Source organism: Pangasianodon hypophthalmus, chromosome 2 (genome assembly GCF_027358585.1).
Source record: "Pangasianodon hypophthalmus isolate fPanHyp1 chromosome 2, fPanHyp1.pri, whole genome shotgun sequence".
NCBI lineage: Eukaryota > Metazoa > Chordata > Actinopteri > Siluriformes > Pangasiidae > Pangasianodon > Pangasianodon hypophthalmus.
In genome coordinates, this window is record NC_069711.1 from 16,623,592 (window position 1) to 16,644,072 (window position 20,481).

At 38.7% G+C, this 20,481-nt stretch overlaps 1 protein-coding gene across 12 annotated transcripts in view; it reads right to left on the reverse strand.

The window, feature by feature from the left end:
* The window catches only part of ptprfa (protein tyrosine phosphatase receptor type Fa), a 206,338-nt gene that overhangs the window by 73,429 nt on the left and 112,428 nt on the right, over positions 1–20,481 (reverse strand). For 7 of the 12 annotated variants that reach the window (XM_053232122.1, XM_053232121.1, XM_053232120.1 and 4 more), the window contains exons 5-7: positions 10,348–10,536; positions 7,612–7,629; positions 4,745–4,855 (exon numbers count right to left, since the gene is read on the reverse strand). In XM_053232122.1, the coding sequence (XP_053088097.1) occupies positions 4,745–4,855; positions 7,612–7,629; positions 10,348–10,536 (318 nt within the window). The remainder of the gene's footprint in view (positions 1–4,744; positions 4,856–7,611; positions 7,630–10,347; positions 10,537–20,481) is intronic. The other 5 variants (XM_053232124.1, XM_053232125.1, XM_053232127.1 and 2 more) reach the window with 1 other exon arrangement.

Sequence of the window (20,481 nt, forward strand, 5' to 3'; positions counted from 1 at the left end):
TATGGAACAGGATAAGCATTTCAGCAATGAACTGTCCCATATACAGAGTGTGTATATGCCAAGGTATATCCTGGAGATATGGAATAGTAGTAGAAACACAGAAACACACACAGATAGAGACACACCTGCATACACAAGTGAGAATAAAGAAGACTGGATCATATAAACAGATTAAAAAAAGAGAAAGGCTGAAGTGCACCAACGAGAAGGAGAGAGATCACATACACACACAGAGCAGCCTACACACTGATTAAGTTTTACACATCTGTAGAGAGAGGAGGTTAAGCAAGTTCAAATAAGAGCACACACATTAAACTGAAATAAACCCACATACTGTATATTGTTTGTTATACAATGGAAATAAAAAAAAAACTACACACCCCTGTTAAAATGGCAGGTTTTTGTGAAGTAAAAAAATGAAACTAACATAAATCATGTCAGAACCTTTACCACCTTTAATGTGAAATTGCAAAGTAAACAAATTAAGTGAAAAATGATGGAAACTTTTTTAGGGAAAAAAAGAACCTAGTTGCATAAGTGTGCACACTCCTAATCTAATAATATCAGCATTACACATCTTGACTTTTTTCTTAGCAATATGTTCTAGCAAAAACTAGATTGCTCTAGATCTGTCCAAAACATTGATCTTCTTTGGTTAAGCCATTATCTTCAGCTTACTAGCAGACGCCTGAATGTTTTGCACTAAAATTGACTGGTATTTGTAGCTATTTGCAGCCATAAAGCATGATGCTGCCACCACCATGCTTCACGGTGGGTATAGTGTTGTTCTGGTGATGTGCTTTTTTTTTTTTTTTTTTACACCAAACATAACTTTAGGAATTATTATACCTTTTGAGATTGGTCTCAACAGACCATTAGAAATTTTGCCACATGGTTTGGGGTGATTTAGTTGGGCTTGGATATTTTTTGTGAGAAAGGGCTTCTATCTAGCCACCCTACCCAATAGCCCAGACATGTGAAGAATACTGTATGAGAGATTGTTGTCACATGTAGAGAGTAATCAGTACTTGTCAGATATTCTTGCATCTTCTTTTTGTTGCTGTAGGTCTCTTGGAAGCCTCCCTGGTAAGTTTTTGTCTTGTCTGTTTGTAAATTTTGGAGGCACGTCCTGTTCTTGGTAATGTAATGGTGGTGCGCATTTTTCTGAATTTGTTGATGACATACTTCATGTTTTCCATGGTACATCTAATGTTTTGGAAATTCTTTTTTACCCCTCTCCTGATCAAGACCTTTTGACAAGTGATATACCATACAGGTTTTGTAAGCTCTTTGTGGACCATGGCTTCAGCAGTCAGATAAAACCATGAAGATCCTACAGAAACAGCTGGTCTTTATTTGAGGTTAATCAGAATAATTTCATTGAGGTATGATAATTACTTCTGAACATGAGATTGAGATATGATCGGTTCATTCTGAACACAGCCACATCCCCTATTATAAAACAGTGTTCACACTTATGCAACCAGGTTGTTGTAAGTTTTTATTGTTCCTATTTTTCCCTAAAATATTTCTGATTGATTTTCACTGAATTTTTAAATGTTGTAATTTCACATTGAGGGTGGAAACAGTTGACATGATTTATCTTAGTTTCTTTTTTATATATCACAAAAACCTGCCATTTTAACAGGGGTGTGTAGACTTTTTATATCCACTGTGTGTTTTATATATAAGGCTTATATTCACACGTAAAGCAAAGAATCTCAGTTCAGACCACATACACACGGACACACACACCCACACCCACACCCACACACACACACACATATGCAGGTTACAAATAAGGAATTTGATCCCGATTACAGACTCATAAATATATATTGAATGTCATCAAAAGGCCAAGGTTCTGAGTGTGTGTTCCATCCGTTGCCACATCTTAAGGTGTGTGGTCTGAGTTCAGATCAAAAGCAAAAGGTCTCCATTTCGGTGGATATGATTTCTGCTCTGCATGTGCTATTGGAGCTTCTGGTTCAGAATCTTATCAGGGTGAATAAACAGGATGGGGGAATAAATGAGGAAAGAACCACACACACATACACACACACACACACACACACACGCACACACAACAACAACAGCAACAACAAACCTCACTATATGATACACCAAACAAACACAAACTCAGATACGCACTTTCTTCAGACAGGCGTATTTATGCCAATGCCAGACAAAACAATCTATACAGAAAATCTTCTTTTTGCACTAAATCTTATGACCCAGATTCAGACTCAGTTGATTCCTAGTACGTTAGCTCTGGTTAGCTTTTTGCCTGCACGAACAAATAGTAGTTGTGTGTTGGAATTGTTAACAAACAGGACAATGACAGAAAGCTGGTTTATCCCTGTTCGGTTTTCAGCACAGATCACCATACACTATTTCTCTCCATCATTAAAAGTACCATTGCCTTTTCTCCATCTATTTATCAGCAGGGAAAGTGGTCTATCTCAAGAAGGTAGACTGCCACTATGTTTTAAACCTGAAGTGTCTTATGGAAAGAGTATCCAAGATTTCAGCTCATGTTGGTGTTTATTAACACTCAAGATTTACAATCATTACAACTGGTTGCAACTTGTCTCATTGAAAATCTCATGTCTGTATCTTAAACCTTAGCGGAACTACAACCACATTCTGCCCAAAAATAATCCCTTAATAGAGATCACAGAATCAGTGGAGAGGTATTCTTTGAGATCAAACTGTGGTGTGAAGTGGAAACAGGTGAAGGCAGAATTCCCTTTGAAATATTCAAACTTCATCCTACTTCTCATCCGGAATTCCCCCCTTCGTCCTGCAGCAACCTTACAGTCATACCTTACAGGCATGCTGCACACACACATACACACACGGTGTAGCTCCACTTTATATTCAACTTCCTGTCACTCACCATAACCTCACCGCTACATGACTATTTCCATTACCTTTCCTAAGGTACAAACTCTTGACCTGATACCTGACTTGTACCCTACTTGTACCAACCCTTGACACTTACCTATAAATGTTCTTCACTTGCGTACAATGCTTACACCCTACAAGACTATTCCCTCACCTGTTCCAGACCTTAACCTCAACCTCAACCATAGCAGACCCTTACCTATCAGCTATACCATTCTCGTCTGATTTGTATTTGATCCTTATCCATTTCTCTTATACACTCTTAGACGTAATCTCTTTATTGCTGTAGTGGTACCATCAAGGGCACAACTTTGGTAAATTTAGTGTGCATATGTATATATATTTCTTGGAAATGTGAATATACCTTTAAAAATGTAACGCTTTTCTTTAATAGCTAGTTAAAGGTTCACCACATGCACGGTCCCAGGAAACAGACGTACACTATAGGTATAAGGGATGTACCCTTGATGGAACCACTCCAAAGACAATTTGGTACCTATATTTCTGAGAGCGTACCACACCTATATTTAACTATATGTGACATTTACTTCACTTGAACTTCACCCCTACCTATACATGATCCTCAGCTGTACTGTTAATCATCAGTTCCTTATCCAATACATTACATTTACCTGGCTGTCATTTGTACATAATCCTCAGCTGTGTCTAACCTTTACCTCACTTTCACATCACTCTTACCTCTGTATGTAATGTTTACCACAAATTGACCCTTACCTGAGTTGTTCCTAACTTCCCAACCTTTACCTCACCTGTATCTGTACTTCCTGAGCCTAACCTAACCTGTTCCCCATCATCTCACATGGACCTGACTCTTACTTTACCTGGACTTCACATTAACCCACAGTGAGTGACTCTTACCTTACCTATTTAATGTGAGTCTTACCTGCATATGATTATTGACTTTTACCTCAAATTATCCTCATCTCTACAGTGAGTGTTATATCACCTGCACGTGAGCCTAACATGTATAGGATTATTACCTGAACCTTACCTGTTTGTATTTGACCCTCATCTGTACGTTGAGCCTCATCAATGTGTATTCAGAAAACTCCTGACCTTCTCTCACCTACTTGGTTGGAGTTTCAGAATCTCATTAATGCCGTTGTGTTAATACACAAACATCCCTGATATTTAGAGGCATAGTTTGTAATTGAATTGTCATGCTCTAGATCTAAAAGGGGAAACTCACAAGACATACATAGCTTCATAGGGGGTTAGGGTTAGGGTTAGTTGAGAGAAGGGAAGGTTAAGGCCTGCAGTTGTTTTCACTGCAGTCGCAGTTCTCCTGTCAGATGGCAGAGGGCTCTAAATATTACAAACTGTTCCAGTAAATCAAAGGTACAATGTGTAAGACCAGTGAAGTTAAGACCAATGACAGATAGACTACTTTAATCCACATGTACCAGACCCCAGTCTTAGAGGTCAACAGCACTATAGAATTTAGCAATCTACTGCACACACTTTAACACACCTGATCCAACTAATTACCCAGGTCTTCATGGTGTGTGTTTGAGGTCCTGGATTTGAAAACACTGATTTAAAAAAAAAAGGCACGAAAATTGGAAATGAGCAGTGGACTCATCTTCCCTAAAAGAAATGACTGACTGTAGTTTTTAGTTCAAATAAGGCAAAAGGAGGTGTGTGTGTGTGTGTGTTTGTTTCTCATCCTGATTTGAATCAAGCTAGAGCTGTGGAGAGCAGGAGGAGGACGAACAGCATGACATTTTGAGTTAGATATTTATCAAGTTGTACTTGGTGATATTTAACATTTTGTCCTGTTCATTGTTGTTTTGTGTCCAATCTGGACATCTCTTACCTCTGACATAGAGATTAGCCGGAGCGGAGTATCGTGTCCCGGCGCTGTTCGTCGCCACACACTCATATTTTCCCTGATCTGATTCCTCGCTGTTCTCTATCTGCAACGCACCTGAAAACAACACAGCAGGTCACACAACCACAGGCACATTGCTATAAAACAAGAACACAGTCATGCCCTGACTTGAGTTTTGAAACATCCGAGTCGGATTCATGGGTAGAGGTCACAAATCTACTTATGTATCCTTCAAATAAAAGCAGACAGCTCCCAATCTAAAGAGTGTATTTACAGGGTTCCGCTACACACTAAATAAAGGCTTTGCATTTATTCAAGTCCAGCAGGTCTGTACTATGCTGGAGACTGTTCCAACATGTCTGTGTTGCTGTATGGATCCATCTGGCTTAAAGACAAAGACACTGGCAGCCTCTTTAAAAAGGACAGCAATTGCTGCCAGCTTGTAAAGATAAGCTGTACCTGTAGTGATATAATCATCACTCATTGTCCTTTTTAAAGTCCCAGAGAACCTAAAACTGATTAGTTTAATAAATATACAGTAACAGTGAATAATTGGTGACTTTCAATTGTCTGAATGTAAGAATATGAATGTGAGTCAAGAATATTCCCTGGATGGATTGCCACATACACACTTGCATCAACACCTAGGGGCAATTTATAGTAGCCAATCAACCTACTGACATGTTTTTATTTTAGGAGGTGGAAGGAAACCGAAGGGTCTGGAGGAAACCCATATGGACATGGGGAGAACCTGCGAAACACAGAGAGTAACACAAGCTCAGGATCGAACCAGGGACTCTGGAGCTGTGAGTGCTATCTACTTTGCCTCCATGTCGCCAGTTGGTACAAGTAGGGTTAAATAATCTTGAATCTCCCCACATACTCAGTTGTTATTACTTCTGTTTGAGTGGTGCAGCAGGCAGGTAGTCCTGATGTCAAACAAGTGTGCATGTTAGAATATTAGACCATGCATGGACAGTTCAAAGATTTGTCGCCAAGTCCAGTATCATACTTGTAGTTATTAAATACTAAATGACTGTAATTCTGTTCCCTGGGACTTTAAGCCTATGATATATGTGTACAGCAATTAATAATAAAGTGCATGGTCATTGAACTGGAGCAATTTCTCAATGATATAATCATCCAGATGCAAAGTACAGAATGAAGATACAGCCTTGGTGTTGTGATCGAGGTTGTCTCCCCTGTCTAATTTGTGTTGAGCTTGCTGGCTATATGGGTTCTATTGGTAATCTTTATATACTGCAATGAAGTATCTTGGTGTAATACTAGCTTTATTTTATAGAGTGATAGTAGCTAACAACCAGGCTACCTTGATATTTAGCTATTTGACAATACTTCAGTGTAACGCTAGCCAGCTAGTTACACTTAATACCGTATTACATGGAATCACTAGCTAGCTTGCTATTTATATTTAGCTAAAATACTACAATGACAGTCCCTGTTTGCAATGCTAGGTATTGTTTAATGGTAATTTCAAATCAGCTAGCTACCCTAAGCAAATCATTTTAATGATATATTAAATATATTTCAATCATTTAAATCTGGCATATGAATATGATTGCATGTGTGATTTTGTGCAATGACCAGTATTTATGACATCAGGGCAGAGTAGCTACCACACTGGCACACACCACAATGTACTGGTTAAATCTCAAGCACCCACCTGATTCTAGGTTTCTGGATCTTTTGTTTTTGACATACATATTTCACAACACATTTGAATAAAACATGTACATGATGTTTAATTGTGACAGACAGTTAGTCCCGTGAATATACGTGATGCTTCAGTGTAGTAACGCCGTGGAACTGCAACACCCATCATGCAGTTGACTGATGGAAGCACACATATTAAAAGAAGCCATGTTTTGGTGCTGGATTTCAGAAGCACTTCCTGAAATGCATCATGGGATAGATATAAGTGTCCACATTGACAAATTAAAAGAATATCCAAGGATTATGGGATTGTAGAGACTTAGGGGAGACTTAACAGAGTTGAACATATTAATATCTTAATATCAGTCTCTCCATAATTTATCAGTATCTTTTCTTTCTTGCAGACATCTCGGTCTCTGATGAACACCTGAAGATGCACACACTCACACACACCCACACACACCCACAAACTCAGTCTTTCTCTATCTCTCTCACAGCAGCAAGATGTAAAGTCATTCTCATCAGTCTGCTGTCTGTCTGCAGCGAAACAGAATAATAAATGATTCAGAAAAGCCTGCATTGTTCCAAATGAACACTTTCTCTTTCACTATTTTTCTAGCTTACTTTTTATCAATTCGACATAGCCCTTCTCAATATACTTCCCTCTCTTTCTTTCTGTCTTTCTCCTACCTCTCATCCCTCTTTTGTTCTTTTTCTTTCTGTCTTGGATTTTAGTTTTAGACTCTCTGCAGTAAACAGACACAGACAGCTATTTTATGATCCATTGAAGGACTGATCATTGATATTAAATCTCCTTAAAGCAGCACTGAGTCTCACTGTTTTTCTCTCCTCATATAAAGCATACTGTAAGTCACCTGACTGCGCTGATCTGTTCAGTTCTACCATAAAGCTGCTTCAGATGGTTTCAACAGTCTAGAATTTTCAGCCCTGACCATATTGGAAGCTAAATATATTTCTCTATCATGCTTTCCAATTAACTGTCTTCATGTGGTGTTTCTGAAGTGAATAAATCAGGCAGATGATCGAAGCCTTCATGCACTGAAATGTAGGGAGAGAGAGAGAGAAATGATGATAGACGGAAGCAATGGTAGACTCTATGTTGAGCGGAGGAGGAGGCGATGATGTGTTCAGATGTTTTGTGTTTCCAGCATTCTTACCTCTGATTGGTGTACCACCTGGTGAGGTAATATAAACGCAAATCAGATATAGAGAGAGAAAATTAGTATAGCAAAGAAAGAGAAGAACAGGAAAAGAGGAAATGTAAGATACATTTCCTAGTCTACAGAAGTGCAGTGTGTGTGTGTGTGTGTGTGTGTGTGTGTGTGTGTGTGTGTGTGTGTGTGTGTGCGTTTGATGTAGCAGTAGAGCCACTGTAAAATTTAAAGACCACAATAGAGCTGAGTGAGAATATAGATCAGAGTGAGGAGTGAAGCATGATGGGACAAAAACATCCAATCCCAGCACAAGCACACACACACATGATGCAATACAGAGAAAGGAATCTCCCTCACTGCACTATAATCACACAGCTGTAAGAACAGACATGTTTTCATGCTGTTTTATGACAAAGTGCTTGACCAAAACATTGTTTTGCTTTATTCCTTGTATTTTACGCCTTTAAAGTATTAGGATGCTGATCATAGCCTTAAATAACTTACATTCGAATAGCTTTGTGAATTCCCTGTGTTAAGCAAGAACTTTCTACATGAGTGGCCAATTATTGTGGTACTTAGAACATAAGAAATGATTTTTTTATTATTATTATTGCTCTGAGTTCATGGAACAAGGCATTGTTGATAATTATATGGTGTAACCCACTGAGATTCAGTTTGTGGTCAATGCAATTAAAGTGTAATTTTAGTTCCATGGAGCCTCTTCTTAGAAATTTACCAGCAAAAAAATTATATTATTCCATGGTGGTATTCTACGCAGAATATATACACAGTGTATAAAATTTATGCACCAATTCGATATGACACATATCATGGAATTTTGATTATAAAAAATGACAGTTTTTTTTAAACCTCAGGTAAAAGTCTTGCTGCATATGTTCGCTAGGCTAACAGTATATGTTTTTGTTCACAAAAGCATAAAAATTATGGATATTGCAGAATATGTACACATTAATAAATAGAATGCATAAACTGTGAATCTTCTGTTTGTGTGACCAATCTTTAAGCACTCTACTCTACAGCAATGCTATAAGGGCTGACACAAAAGGATAATGTACATCTGAAAAATAGGGGAAAAAATGGAAAGACCTGTCGAAAGAGGGAAACATTGAAATGGGACATATTGAAAAAATGCATACAGCATTTTCTCCCATTTTTTTTTCACCCACCAGCCAGCTCTCCTCTATCGCATGACAGCTACCAATCAGGGAGCGTGAAGGCTAACGCGTGCTTCCTCCGAGACATGAGAAGCTTTATTGCCAACCCAGGTTGCCAGTGAATTACTGTAAAAATCTACAGTAAATAGTTTACAGTGCACTATGATTGACAGGGGAGAGAGAGAATATGTCATTCCTCTCACCCAGAGAGCACGGCCAATTTTGCTCCCTTGTTCTCCTGACCACAGATGGCTGTGATGAGTTCGTACCATGTAAAATCCTGCTCATTGTAAATATGATAGACCATTCCAATGAACTAGCTTATGTTAAAAGTAGTTACCATAGAAACAGTCTAGTATTTGACTTTACAGCTTCTGGCTATGTGTAAATTTTCTGCACAGTCACGGTAAAAATTCAGCTGGTGCAATGATGCTGTTCACTTTCTTGAAGAAATAAGGCAAAAACATAACTGAAGTGAAGATTGCTTTCTTTCTCTTTCTCTTCTTCTCCTTCTATGTTTTATGTCTCTCTTTTTTTATTTTGGTCTGCCGTTTCTCTCTCCAGCTCTGTCCATGTCTCTCTCTTGCATATCACATATCTGCTGGACTGTAAACAAGTTGTTGATCGACTTCTAAAGAAGCATCACTAATTCGCTAATTATGGCTAAACAGAAACATGTTCTGGCCTTGAGAAGACTCTTTTTATTACACAGCACACACACACACACACACACACACACACACACAAACACACACACACACACAATTATAGCTGTGATATTTTAATGGGAGCCAGGAAAAGTCCATAAAAGTATATTATAATTAGCATTCCCTGATATAAATAGCTTTAGACTCCAGTCTTATCATTTCAGAGTAGTTCTTGTTTTAGGAACAAATACTGCACTTAAATGACATAAATGTGCACTCACTGCATGACGGATTGGAGATTATAATCAAGCTGGTCAAAATTAGAGAGTTGGGTTATTGCGTAACCTATGTTACAGCTTTACAGGTCACAATAATTAATATTTGTTTGCTTGTAAAGCCATTGAATTGAAATTCTTGTTGTACTTTTGGTCAAATACAAAGATTCGGGTGCACTACCAGGAACTGTTCTTATTCCATAGTGAAACTAAGTCTAATAAAAGTATGTTCTTACTGACCGAAAGCAGTAGGAATAAAGACACATCACTCATATAGGATCATACTGTCATACATAATCAGGGATGACGTACTGGTGTCCAGTGTTAATTAAGTTCATAGTTTATAAGTTAATGAGTTTCCAAGTGATTTTTCTACATTTCCACGTTTTTTTTTTAAGTAACAAGCCCATTTGACCTGTTACACCTGAGAAACTTTACAGGGAAACTAAATGACTTGACTCAGCTGATGCAAAAACAGATATACTCAAACTCAAATACCTCACCAATTTTATTAGTTCAACCAAGTGGATACTTATTTTAACTGTTACGAGCTTTATGAAACCTTCAAAAAAAGATTAATTGATTATATCATATGTGCATTTCATGTTTAATTGTTTGTGTGTGTTTTGCTGATTCTCATACCTGAGCGCAGCTGTTTGATTCGCCCATTGCTGCCGTTGATGTCGACAGGGAGAAAGTCTTTAAACCAGAAGATTTCAGGGTCTGGGTTCCCGCTTGCTGCACACAGAATGGTGGCTGTGCGGGTCCTCTCCACCACCTTCAGTTGAGGACCCATGTCTATGGTGGGGAAACCGTGAGGGATCTGGTCCTCTGCGCACACACACACAGGCACACACACACACAGTGTCAGCAGTCTGTATAGACAGATCTCTGTCATTTCTCTTAATTTATATCTATCTATATCTATCTATCTATCTATATCTATCTATATATATACACACACACACCGTTTTATAATAGGGGATGTGGCTGTGTTCAGAATGAACCAATCACATTCAATGTCATGTTCAGAAGTAATTATCATACAGCCATCCTCAATGAAATTATTCTGATTAACCTCAAATAAAGACCGGTTGTTTCTTTAAGATTTTCTTCACATCTTCTTGGTTTTATCTGACTGCTGAAGCCATGGTCCACAAAGAGCTTACAAAACCTGTATGGTATCTCACTTGTCAAAAGGTATCAATCAGGAGAGGGGTAAAAAAGAATTTCCAAAACATTAGATGTACCATGGAGAACCACGAACGCCATCATCAACAAGTGGAGAAAATGGAGCACCACCATGACATCACCAAGAACAGGAGATCACTCCAAAATTTACAAAAGGACAAGACAAAAACTTAACAGGGAGGCTGCCAAGAGACCTACAGCAACATTAAAGGAGCTGCAGCAATATCTGACAAGTACTGATTACTGATTGCTTTTCTTCAGCCACAACCATGGCTTTTATCAAGGTAGAGGGAATCACGAATAGCTACAAATACCAGTAGATTTTAGTGTAAAACCTTCAGGTGTCTGCTAGTAAGCTGAAGATGAAAAGGAATTTCACCTTTCAGAACAACAGTGACCCAAAGCATACATCCAAATCAACAAAGGAATGGCTTAACCAAAAGAAGATCAAAGTTCTTGAATGACATAACCAGAGCCCAGACCTGAATCCAACTGAAAATCTGTGGAGTGACCTGAAGCAAGCTGTGCACAGGAGATGCCCTTACAGTTTGATGGATCCAGAAAGTTTTTGCAAGAAAGTGTGGAAATATTGCTAATTCAAGATGTGCCACACTGATAGACTCTTATCCAAAAAGACTGAGTGGTGTTCAAATGAGTGGTGTTTAAATTCAAAAGGTGAGTCAACAAATTATTAGTTTAGGGGTGTGCACACTTATGCAACTAGGTTAAGTTTTTTTATATTTTTCCTTTTTTATGACTGTTCTGACTGTTTCTGACTGTTTTTCTCTTTATTTGTATACTCTGCAATTTCACATTAAAGATGGGAAAAGATCTGATAATTTATATATTTTTCTTTTTTTTTTTTACTTCATAAAAACCTGCCATTTTTACAGGGGTGTGTAGATTTTTATATCCACTATATGTCACTATCTATCTATATCTATATCTATATATATATATATATGCTGATATGGCAGACTATAGAAGGCAAATGCCATGCCCAGTTTTTTTTTGTTTGTTTGTTTACAGAGGTTAAGGTTAGGGTTAGTAAGACAAGTAAGTTGGCATAGTAAGACAAACATTGTGTGTGTGTGTGTGAAAAGCAAACAGAAGCAATCTCAAGGTGTGTTATCAGTCTCTCCCTGACAGCCGATAGTGTGGGAAACACTGGCTTGGTGTAAATCGAGCTCAGTGAGTACAGAACAAAAGAATTTATGCCTCAGTAGTGTGTTTAACACTAACACGCACCACATACACCAATGAATATATGCTAATGACTGAACTGGAACTGGGGGCACTAATGATCTTGGTGTGTCGATGTCACTGCATGTTAAATGACTGAAATGCATCTTACTAGTTTCAAAAATAAATATCTACTGTCAAATATCTATTGTTGTGCTTCGGACACACAATCTGATGGCTAAGTCGTCCATGCCAACCGGATTTTACTATTTAAACCAAAAAAAAAGAATATATATAGGGATACATTTATACATTAGACAGTTTGTTCCCATTGTTCTGGGTGAAAAAAGGAGCAAAAGAAAGAAGCCTACATTGTGTCCTGGCCCTCTCAGTCTCCAGACCTAATTTAAAAATCTGTCAGAATTATAACACATACTGTATGTCAAGGAGGATGGGGGAAATATTACAGCTGAGAGGATCCACAAACTGATGAGAGGATAGAACAGGTTACACACATACAGGTTATTTATTCACTAATATCACTTTAAGAAAAGGGAATTGGTTGTAATAATATATAATATATATACCATATATACATATGTCTTTTTCTTTGCATCTGTTAGGACATATTTACCCTTCCCTGCATGATATAAGCTGTGTAAAGATTTATTTATTTATTTATTATTTTGCACAAGCGTAAAATAGATATAATAAAGGAACACAACAACAAAAAAAAAAACAATCCATATACTGTGCAGGGAGAGGCAGAAAACCCAAAGGGCTTATTTAGAGCCTCCACCTAAACAGTGAAGAAAACAAAAACAAACTCATGAAATTAAAAGAAAAACTAAATTACAATAACAAATATATAAATATAAATGACTACAAATTAATTACAACATATGTCGAAAAAACCCAGAAAGGAAAGAAGGATGCTGATGCAATGGCTCTGCTGTGTTTGTGTGTGTGTGTGTGTGTGTGTGTGTGACCTCAGTGAAATGGCACTGTAATGATGTAATAGCATTGGGTGGGGCTCACACCAGGTGTGCATAGAGACTGAGTGTTAGTATGTAACCTGAGCGTACTGTTACAGACGGCTTCAATAAACTGTCCGCTTCTCACACTTCACCATTGTCTCAGTTCTAAAGCCGAGTGTGGGAGACGCCAGGAAACCCTCAATAAATGGCTTAACATAGGTAGGGAGGACCCTCTATGGACACAATGAAGCCAGAGGTACTGGAGGACCCTAATCTCTCTCTCTCTCTCACACACACACACATACACAGATTGACGTGCATAGGGATTTGTGCAGTAAGAATCACACACAAATCCACTCCTGCCCTGTTAAACTTAACATCTGGAACATCCAAGAGGGTCATTTTGATTTACTATTATTATTTTTTTTTACAGTTTAAGATTTCTACCGATCTCTGACTTTTATTAAATTACTGCATAATGCATTTTAACATTAGATCTATATTATAAAGCATCTATATTATAAAGCATGAGTGCACGTACGTTTAAGGCCACAGTGGTCATTTTACATTATATTAAATTACATCATATTTTTATTACATTATAATATTTACAGCAGTTGTAGCTAGCCTGTTTTTTTCTCCTCTATACTAGCAACAGTTACATTGCCTTGGCAAACGTTAGCCTGTCCAGTACCCTATGTGCTTCATAGTTTACCTTGGAAAAAAATGGCAAATAGCTTATGACCTACAAAGCACAGTAACGTTTTTATAATGATATAGATTTTACTTTTTATAGTAATGCAATAACCACATGTGACTAGATTTTCGGTCGATATTTGGTAGTTTAATAAATGTGGAGACTTTTTATTTGGAATGCCAACAGTCCAAAATCCACAATCATGCAGGGCATTAAATTCACAGATAACATGGAGAACAAAAAGCATTGAAGAGAAAACATGCCAAAGGAAAATGAAGAATATAGACAGAATGACAGAGAGACAAAGCCAGATATATGGGGTGCCATTTGTTTTTTCAGCCTAATGATCTCCTCCTTCACTTGCATCAACACCTCTTTGGACTGCATATTGACAGTTCCCATGAACAGCTACCAAATGCAAAAATAACACTTGGATTTAACTCCAGACATTTATCTCCTTCATTCGTCATGAAATAATGAGAACACAGGCCACACCTGGCCATGAAACTGCTTATCAGTCAGTTGTCCAATTACTTTTGAGCCTGTGAAAATGGAGGAACTCTGTAAAAAATGGCTGTAATTCCTAAATGGTTAAGGCAATATTTTTGTTAAACCCACTGGATTAAAGCTGAAAGTCTACACTTCAATCACATCTTGATTGCTTCATTTCAAATCCACTGTGGTGGTGTACAGAGGCAAAATTACGAAAATTGAGTCACTTTCCAAATACTTATGGACCCGACTGTATATGAACCAAAGCATGCAATCCAGTGTAGATGAACCAATATATAAGAACCAGTGTACATGGACTACTATCTATCTATCTATCTATCTAATATATATATATATATATATATATATATATATATATATATATATATATATATATATATATATATATATATAATGAGCTAATGCATAAGAACCAATTTATATAAACTCAGCAAAAAAAGAAACATCCTCTCACTTTCAACTGCCTTTATTTCCAGCAAACTTCCAACAAGGCATTTGCAAATTCCTATGCCCTAGCCTTCACCCTCCGATCCAATGGGTCCCAGACGTGCTTCTCAATGGGACTGAGATTCGGCCTCTTCGCTGGCCATGGCAGAACACTGACATTCCTGTCTTGCAGGAAGGGAACCATATGAGGGAGGAGGATGTCTTCCCTGTAACGCACAGCGTTGAGGTTGCCTGCAATGACAACAAGCTCAGTCCGATGATGCTGTGACACACCAACCCAGACCATGACGGACCCCCCACCTCCGAATTAATCCCACTCCAGAGTACAGGCCTCAGTGTAACGTTCATTCCTTCAATGATAAATGCCAGTCCAACCATCACCCCTGGTGAGACAAAATTCAATTCAATTCATTTTTATTTGTATAGTACTTTTTTACAAAGGTCATTGTCTCAAAGCAGCTTTACACAAACAAAACTAAAGTGAAGTGTGTGTGTGTGTGTGTGACGTCTCTGATGAGGAAGCAGGGCGACGGTGGCAAGGAAAAACTCCCTGAGATGGTGATAGGAAGAAACCTTGAGAGGAAACAGACTCAACAGAGAACCCATCCTCATATGGGTTTACACTGTAATATGGGTTTACACTGTAAAACCGCAACTCGTCAGTGAAGAGGACTTTTCGTCAGTTCTGTCAGGTCCAGCACAGGTGGGCTTGTGCCCATAGGTGACGCTGTTGCCAGTGACATCTGGTAAGGACTTGGCTTACAACAGGCGTACGAGCCCCCAGTCCAGCCTCCCTCAGCCTATTGCGGACAGTCTGAGCACTGATGGAGGGATTGTGTGCTCCTGGTGTAACTCGGGCAGCTGTGACGTTACACATGGTCTGTCACCTCGAGGACAATCAGCTGTCCTTCCTGTCTCCCTGTAGCGCTGTCTTAGGCGTCACACGTTACAGATATTGCAGTTTATTGCCCTGGCCACGTCTGTAATACTCATGCCTCCCTGCAGCATGCCTATGGCACGGTCACACAGATGAGCAGGCACCCTAGGCATCTTCCTTCTGGTGTTTTTGAGAGTCAGTAGAAAGGTTTCTTTAGTGTCCTAAGTTGTACTGTAACTGTGACCTTAATTGCCTACCCTCTGTAAACTGTTAGTGTCTAAAATGACTGCTTCACAGGTGCATGTGCATTAATTGTTTATGGTTCATTAAACAAGCATGGAAAACATTGTTTAAACCCTTTCCATTAAAAGATCCGTAAAGTTTATTTTGATTTTACAAAATCTTTAAACACCTTTAAAATACAGTATCCTGAAAAAGGGACATTTATAAACCAATGTATATGAACCTATGTATATATAAACCAATGTAAATAAACCAGTATAGATTCCAGCTAATTGGTGTATACAGAACAATACGTATCATAACAAATCAATATTAGTAAACCAGTACTTCAGAAAACATGTGTTAATAAACAATCCAGCTAAAGCAAAAAATGTTTCTTACAGTCACTATGTAAAAAAAAAAAATTAGCAACAAAAACAATATGTATGATCATCCAATAGATATGTTTAAAAGCCAGTATACATGGACCAAACCCATTATATGCATATGAATTATTTCCTGAATGGCACCTCATACAGATAGACATTTAAGTGTCAACCTGCGTCCAAAAACCCATGCCCACACACACACACACATACACACACACTTGATGCTCAAATGCCTGGTGCTGATGGCTGAGTAAATATGTCAGAACAAGGAAACAGAGATATAGAGATAGAGAGAAAAGGCATAAGAGAGCATGAGAAAAGATGATGATGATGTTTATTATTATTATTATTATTATTATTATTCCTGATTCAAGATTTTGTCACATACACAGTTATACACAGTATATAACTTGCAGTGAAATGAAAACCTGCTCCACTCCTCTTTCGACTGGACATTACAATAACTAAGTTAAAAACCAGAAGTGAATAAAAAAAAAGAAATATTAAGAAATAAGAAATAAGAAAAATATGTAAAGGAAGGTGCAAAATATGCAAGTATGTTGCGCTTACAAAATATGCAAGTATGTTACAAGTAGTAACAATACAAAGTGCAAAGTGCAGTGTGTGGTGTGTCAATGGAGTGTAGAGTGCCTGGAGAGTCTTTATGGAGGCTTAAGGTATCTGAGTGGTAGACAGATCCCTATAGATGAGTCTGATGGCCTGAGGGAAGAAGCTCCTCCTGAGCCTCTCAGTTTTAGCCATCAGACAACACAAGCGCTTGCCCGACAGCAGCAGGCTGAACGGACAGTTACCGGGGTGGGTGGAGTCTCTGAAGAGCTGGAGTCTCTTGTACTGCATCGTCTGGTGTAGATGTCATGCAGAGAGGGGAGAGCAGACCCGGAGATGCGCTCAGCTAAGCGCACCACTCTCTGGAGGGCTTTGCAGTCGTGGGTTTAATAGTTACTTTACCAAGCTGAGAGGCGGTAACTGTTCAACCCAGGACGACGACGACATCATCATTATCATCATCATTATTAAGGCTCAACAGTTAAGGCTCTGGGTTACTGATCAGAAGGTAGGGGGTTCAAACCCCAGCACTGTCAAGCTGCCACTTTTGGGCCCTTGAACAAGGCCTTCACTCTCTCTTCTCCAGGGGTGCTGTATCATGGCCGACCCCAGCTTCCTAACAAGTTAAAGGCTTGTTCTATTATTATTATTATTATTATTATTATTATTTAGTTGTTACTATTCAAATCACTGTTATTTGTAATTTTACATTGTAATTTTGTCAAACCAATAAAGCTATTGAACTGAATTGAAGTGAGAAAGGGAAGAATAAGTACATGAGACAGCACAGTTACAGTAAGAGAGAGGGAGCATGAGAATGTGAGTGAGAGAAAGTGAGAGAAAGTGAGAGAGAGAGAGAATCTAAATGAGACAAAGAAACAGATAGAAAGAGAAAATGAAGGATGGTTCATTCTATCTGAATCTCTACCCATGTCTCTGCCTTCTGATAACTCAGGTATCTATTGCTACATTAGTCTGATCTTAACTTTACTTTTCTAATATTACGTTTCTATTATGAAATCCCTTCTGGGGAATTAATTGCTTTTCAGAAAAACAGAGACCTGAGAACCCCCTAGAAAATCTGAGTTACTACTGAACATGTCACAGACAAGCGTTATTGCCTATCAGGGTCCATTATGCAAATACAGGCATGTACGCTTGTGGGTGTTTCTGATTATCATATTCATATAATCTGGATTTATTGATGAGGGTGAAAGTGGAGGTGCTTCTGTACATTTTTCTGTTGTCTACTTACATGGTTTTGTGGATTTGTGGACACACGTTTTTGTGGATTTGCTCCATTAAGCAAGTTATTCAGTACAATCGTCAAAATGAAATTTTGGTGACATTATAGCTCATGAACCACATGTGCGCTTTCCCACTGTAATTGGATCTGGATGGACGACAGATCTGAAAAAACTCCTGAGGGAACAGCAGCTAATGGAAACACACAACTGTTCACATGCATTTTGGGAAATTTGCTGATAACAGGATATAGTCTTTATTAGCTAATAGTCATGCTAAGACGTACCTGTTAGCACAGGATTAGCAAACCCTTTGCTGAAATGAGACAGATGGTGTTAGAGAAATTGGGTATTTTCTCTCCCACCCTACACTGTAATCTGTTTCTCTGTGTCTCAAGGAACAAGGGATGGCAGAAGCAGACATGGAGGTGACACCGCTACGGCATGTCAGCCGCTTTTCTGAACGCTACTGAGAAAAGAGCAGAGTGTGGGAGGACTCACGCTTCGCTTCTGCCAGGAATGAAACACGACGTTCCTGCTGTCAGGTCGTATCGCTGCCTCACCTGAACACACTTTCACACACACTCACTTACACTGCTGAGTTTCAGGCTGCTGAGATAAATACAAAGTGACAGTTTGCATCCACCTGCTTTTATGCAAATGGAAAAAGTTGTGTACAATAAAACCTGTATGTATAAACAGAAGATGTAATAAAGGCTGATGGAAACAGATTGTCTGGAAGAAAAGATGCCGTAGCAAATTTCTGTTCCAGTCTCTCTTCAACTGTATGTGTTGCTCCTTTAAATTTACATTTCTTTTTGACAACACTGTTGTGTGACTCTTATACATATGTGTATTAGACATTAGGTAATGTCTAATACGCATATGTATAATATGCATAATACATTCAGTAGTCAGCGCTGTGGGGAGCTGTCGACTAGCTGAGATGACAGAAATAACAGTGAGGCAGATGGTAAAGAATGCAGGCTAAATGTATTTTGTTAGAATGAAAATACACTATTTGGCCAAAAGTATGTGGACACTTGACCATCACACCCATAATTGAGCTTATCCCAAACTGTTGTAAGTCCACAAAGTTGTAAACACAATTGTCTAGGTTGTCTTTGTATGCTGTAGCATTAAGGTTTCCATTTACTGTAAGTAAGGGACCAAACATGTTCCAGCATGACAATGCCCCCATGCACAAAGCGTGGTCCATAAATACATGGTTTGCCAAGGTTGGAGTGGAAGAAGTCAAATGGCCCGCACAAAGCCCTGACCTCAACCGAACAATGAATTGAGCCCCAATAAATAGCCTAAAAAGAATTAAAGCTGGAAATTTGCAGCCTTTGTCAACTATGAAAACTATGAGAGGACAGGTTATTAAGTACACAGTCCTATAGTCGGAAACACTTCAAGCGCAAAGTGCAAACATTGACACTTTATCAGTCTCCTCTGGTGCTAGTCAGTGTTTCTAATTGGCTTGATGAACTGATCTGATGAGCTTTTAGTGACTTCCAGAGTCAAGAGTCAACACACACAGACACACACATACACACACACAAACGCACTAAATGTCAGCTGCAGTTTCACACTCCATCTAACCCACAACAGTGGGAGAATTCCCTCTAATAGCCCTTAATACACCCCAGGCTGATCCCTCATGCACTCACACACACACACACACATACACACACACTCCCTGACAGGTGACTAAATACTTCAGCAGACTATCATCTACAGCTCAAGTGTTTCCCATGCGGCCTGCGGCTGCCAGTGTGTGTTGCGTGACGTAGGATTCACATTGCATTCTCACGAGCTTTACACGCACAGTGTTTAGAGATGTACATCTTCACGCTCTGAAAGATGAGTCCATGTTTTTCTAAAGCTTGGCCTCTTTCCAAATAGAAACTGATGGTGAAGTAGAAGGTGAGACAAATTGCATGTTGAGTACTATACTCAACGCTACACAATCACATGGAAAGTCACACGTAGGACATCATGGCTAAGGAACCATGTCTAAGGATCGTCTGTTTCATCACGTTCTGTTTCCTTACTTTTATTCTCATTGGGAATGAAGCCTTTTGGTAAATGACACACGTTCCTTCCTGTATTAATGATTAAAGAATGTACTGGAGTGGCTAATGATCAGACAGAAAGAGAGAAGCAACCTACACAGTGGAAAAGCTGCATTAATTAATCTGCAGAGAAAGAAAGAAAAGGAGGACACTGGATAACGACTACAGTGCTATCTGCACTAGGCTTTTGGTTTGCCTTCCTCCCGGCTACGCCCTGATCTGCAATGCCTTGAACGAGAGCTGCTTCCCATCCGTGTAAGCAGTTAACAATTAGCATGGCTAAAGAAAAAGGAGAACATGATCCGGGATTAACAAATAGTTTACATTCTCTGTGAAACTTCAGAACCAGAAACATTGCACAAACACAAGTGGGATAGTGGAATTAATCTTTA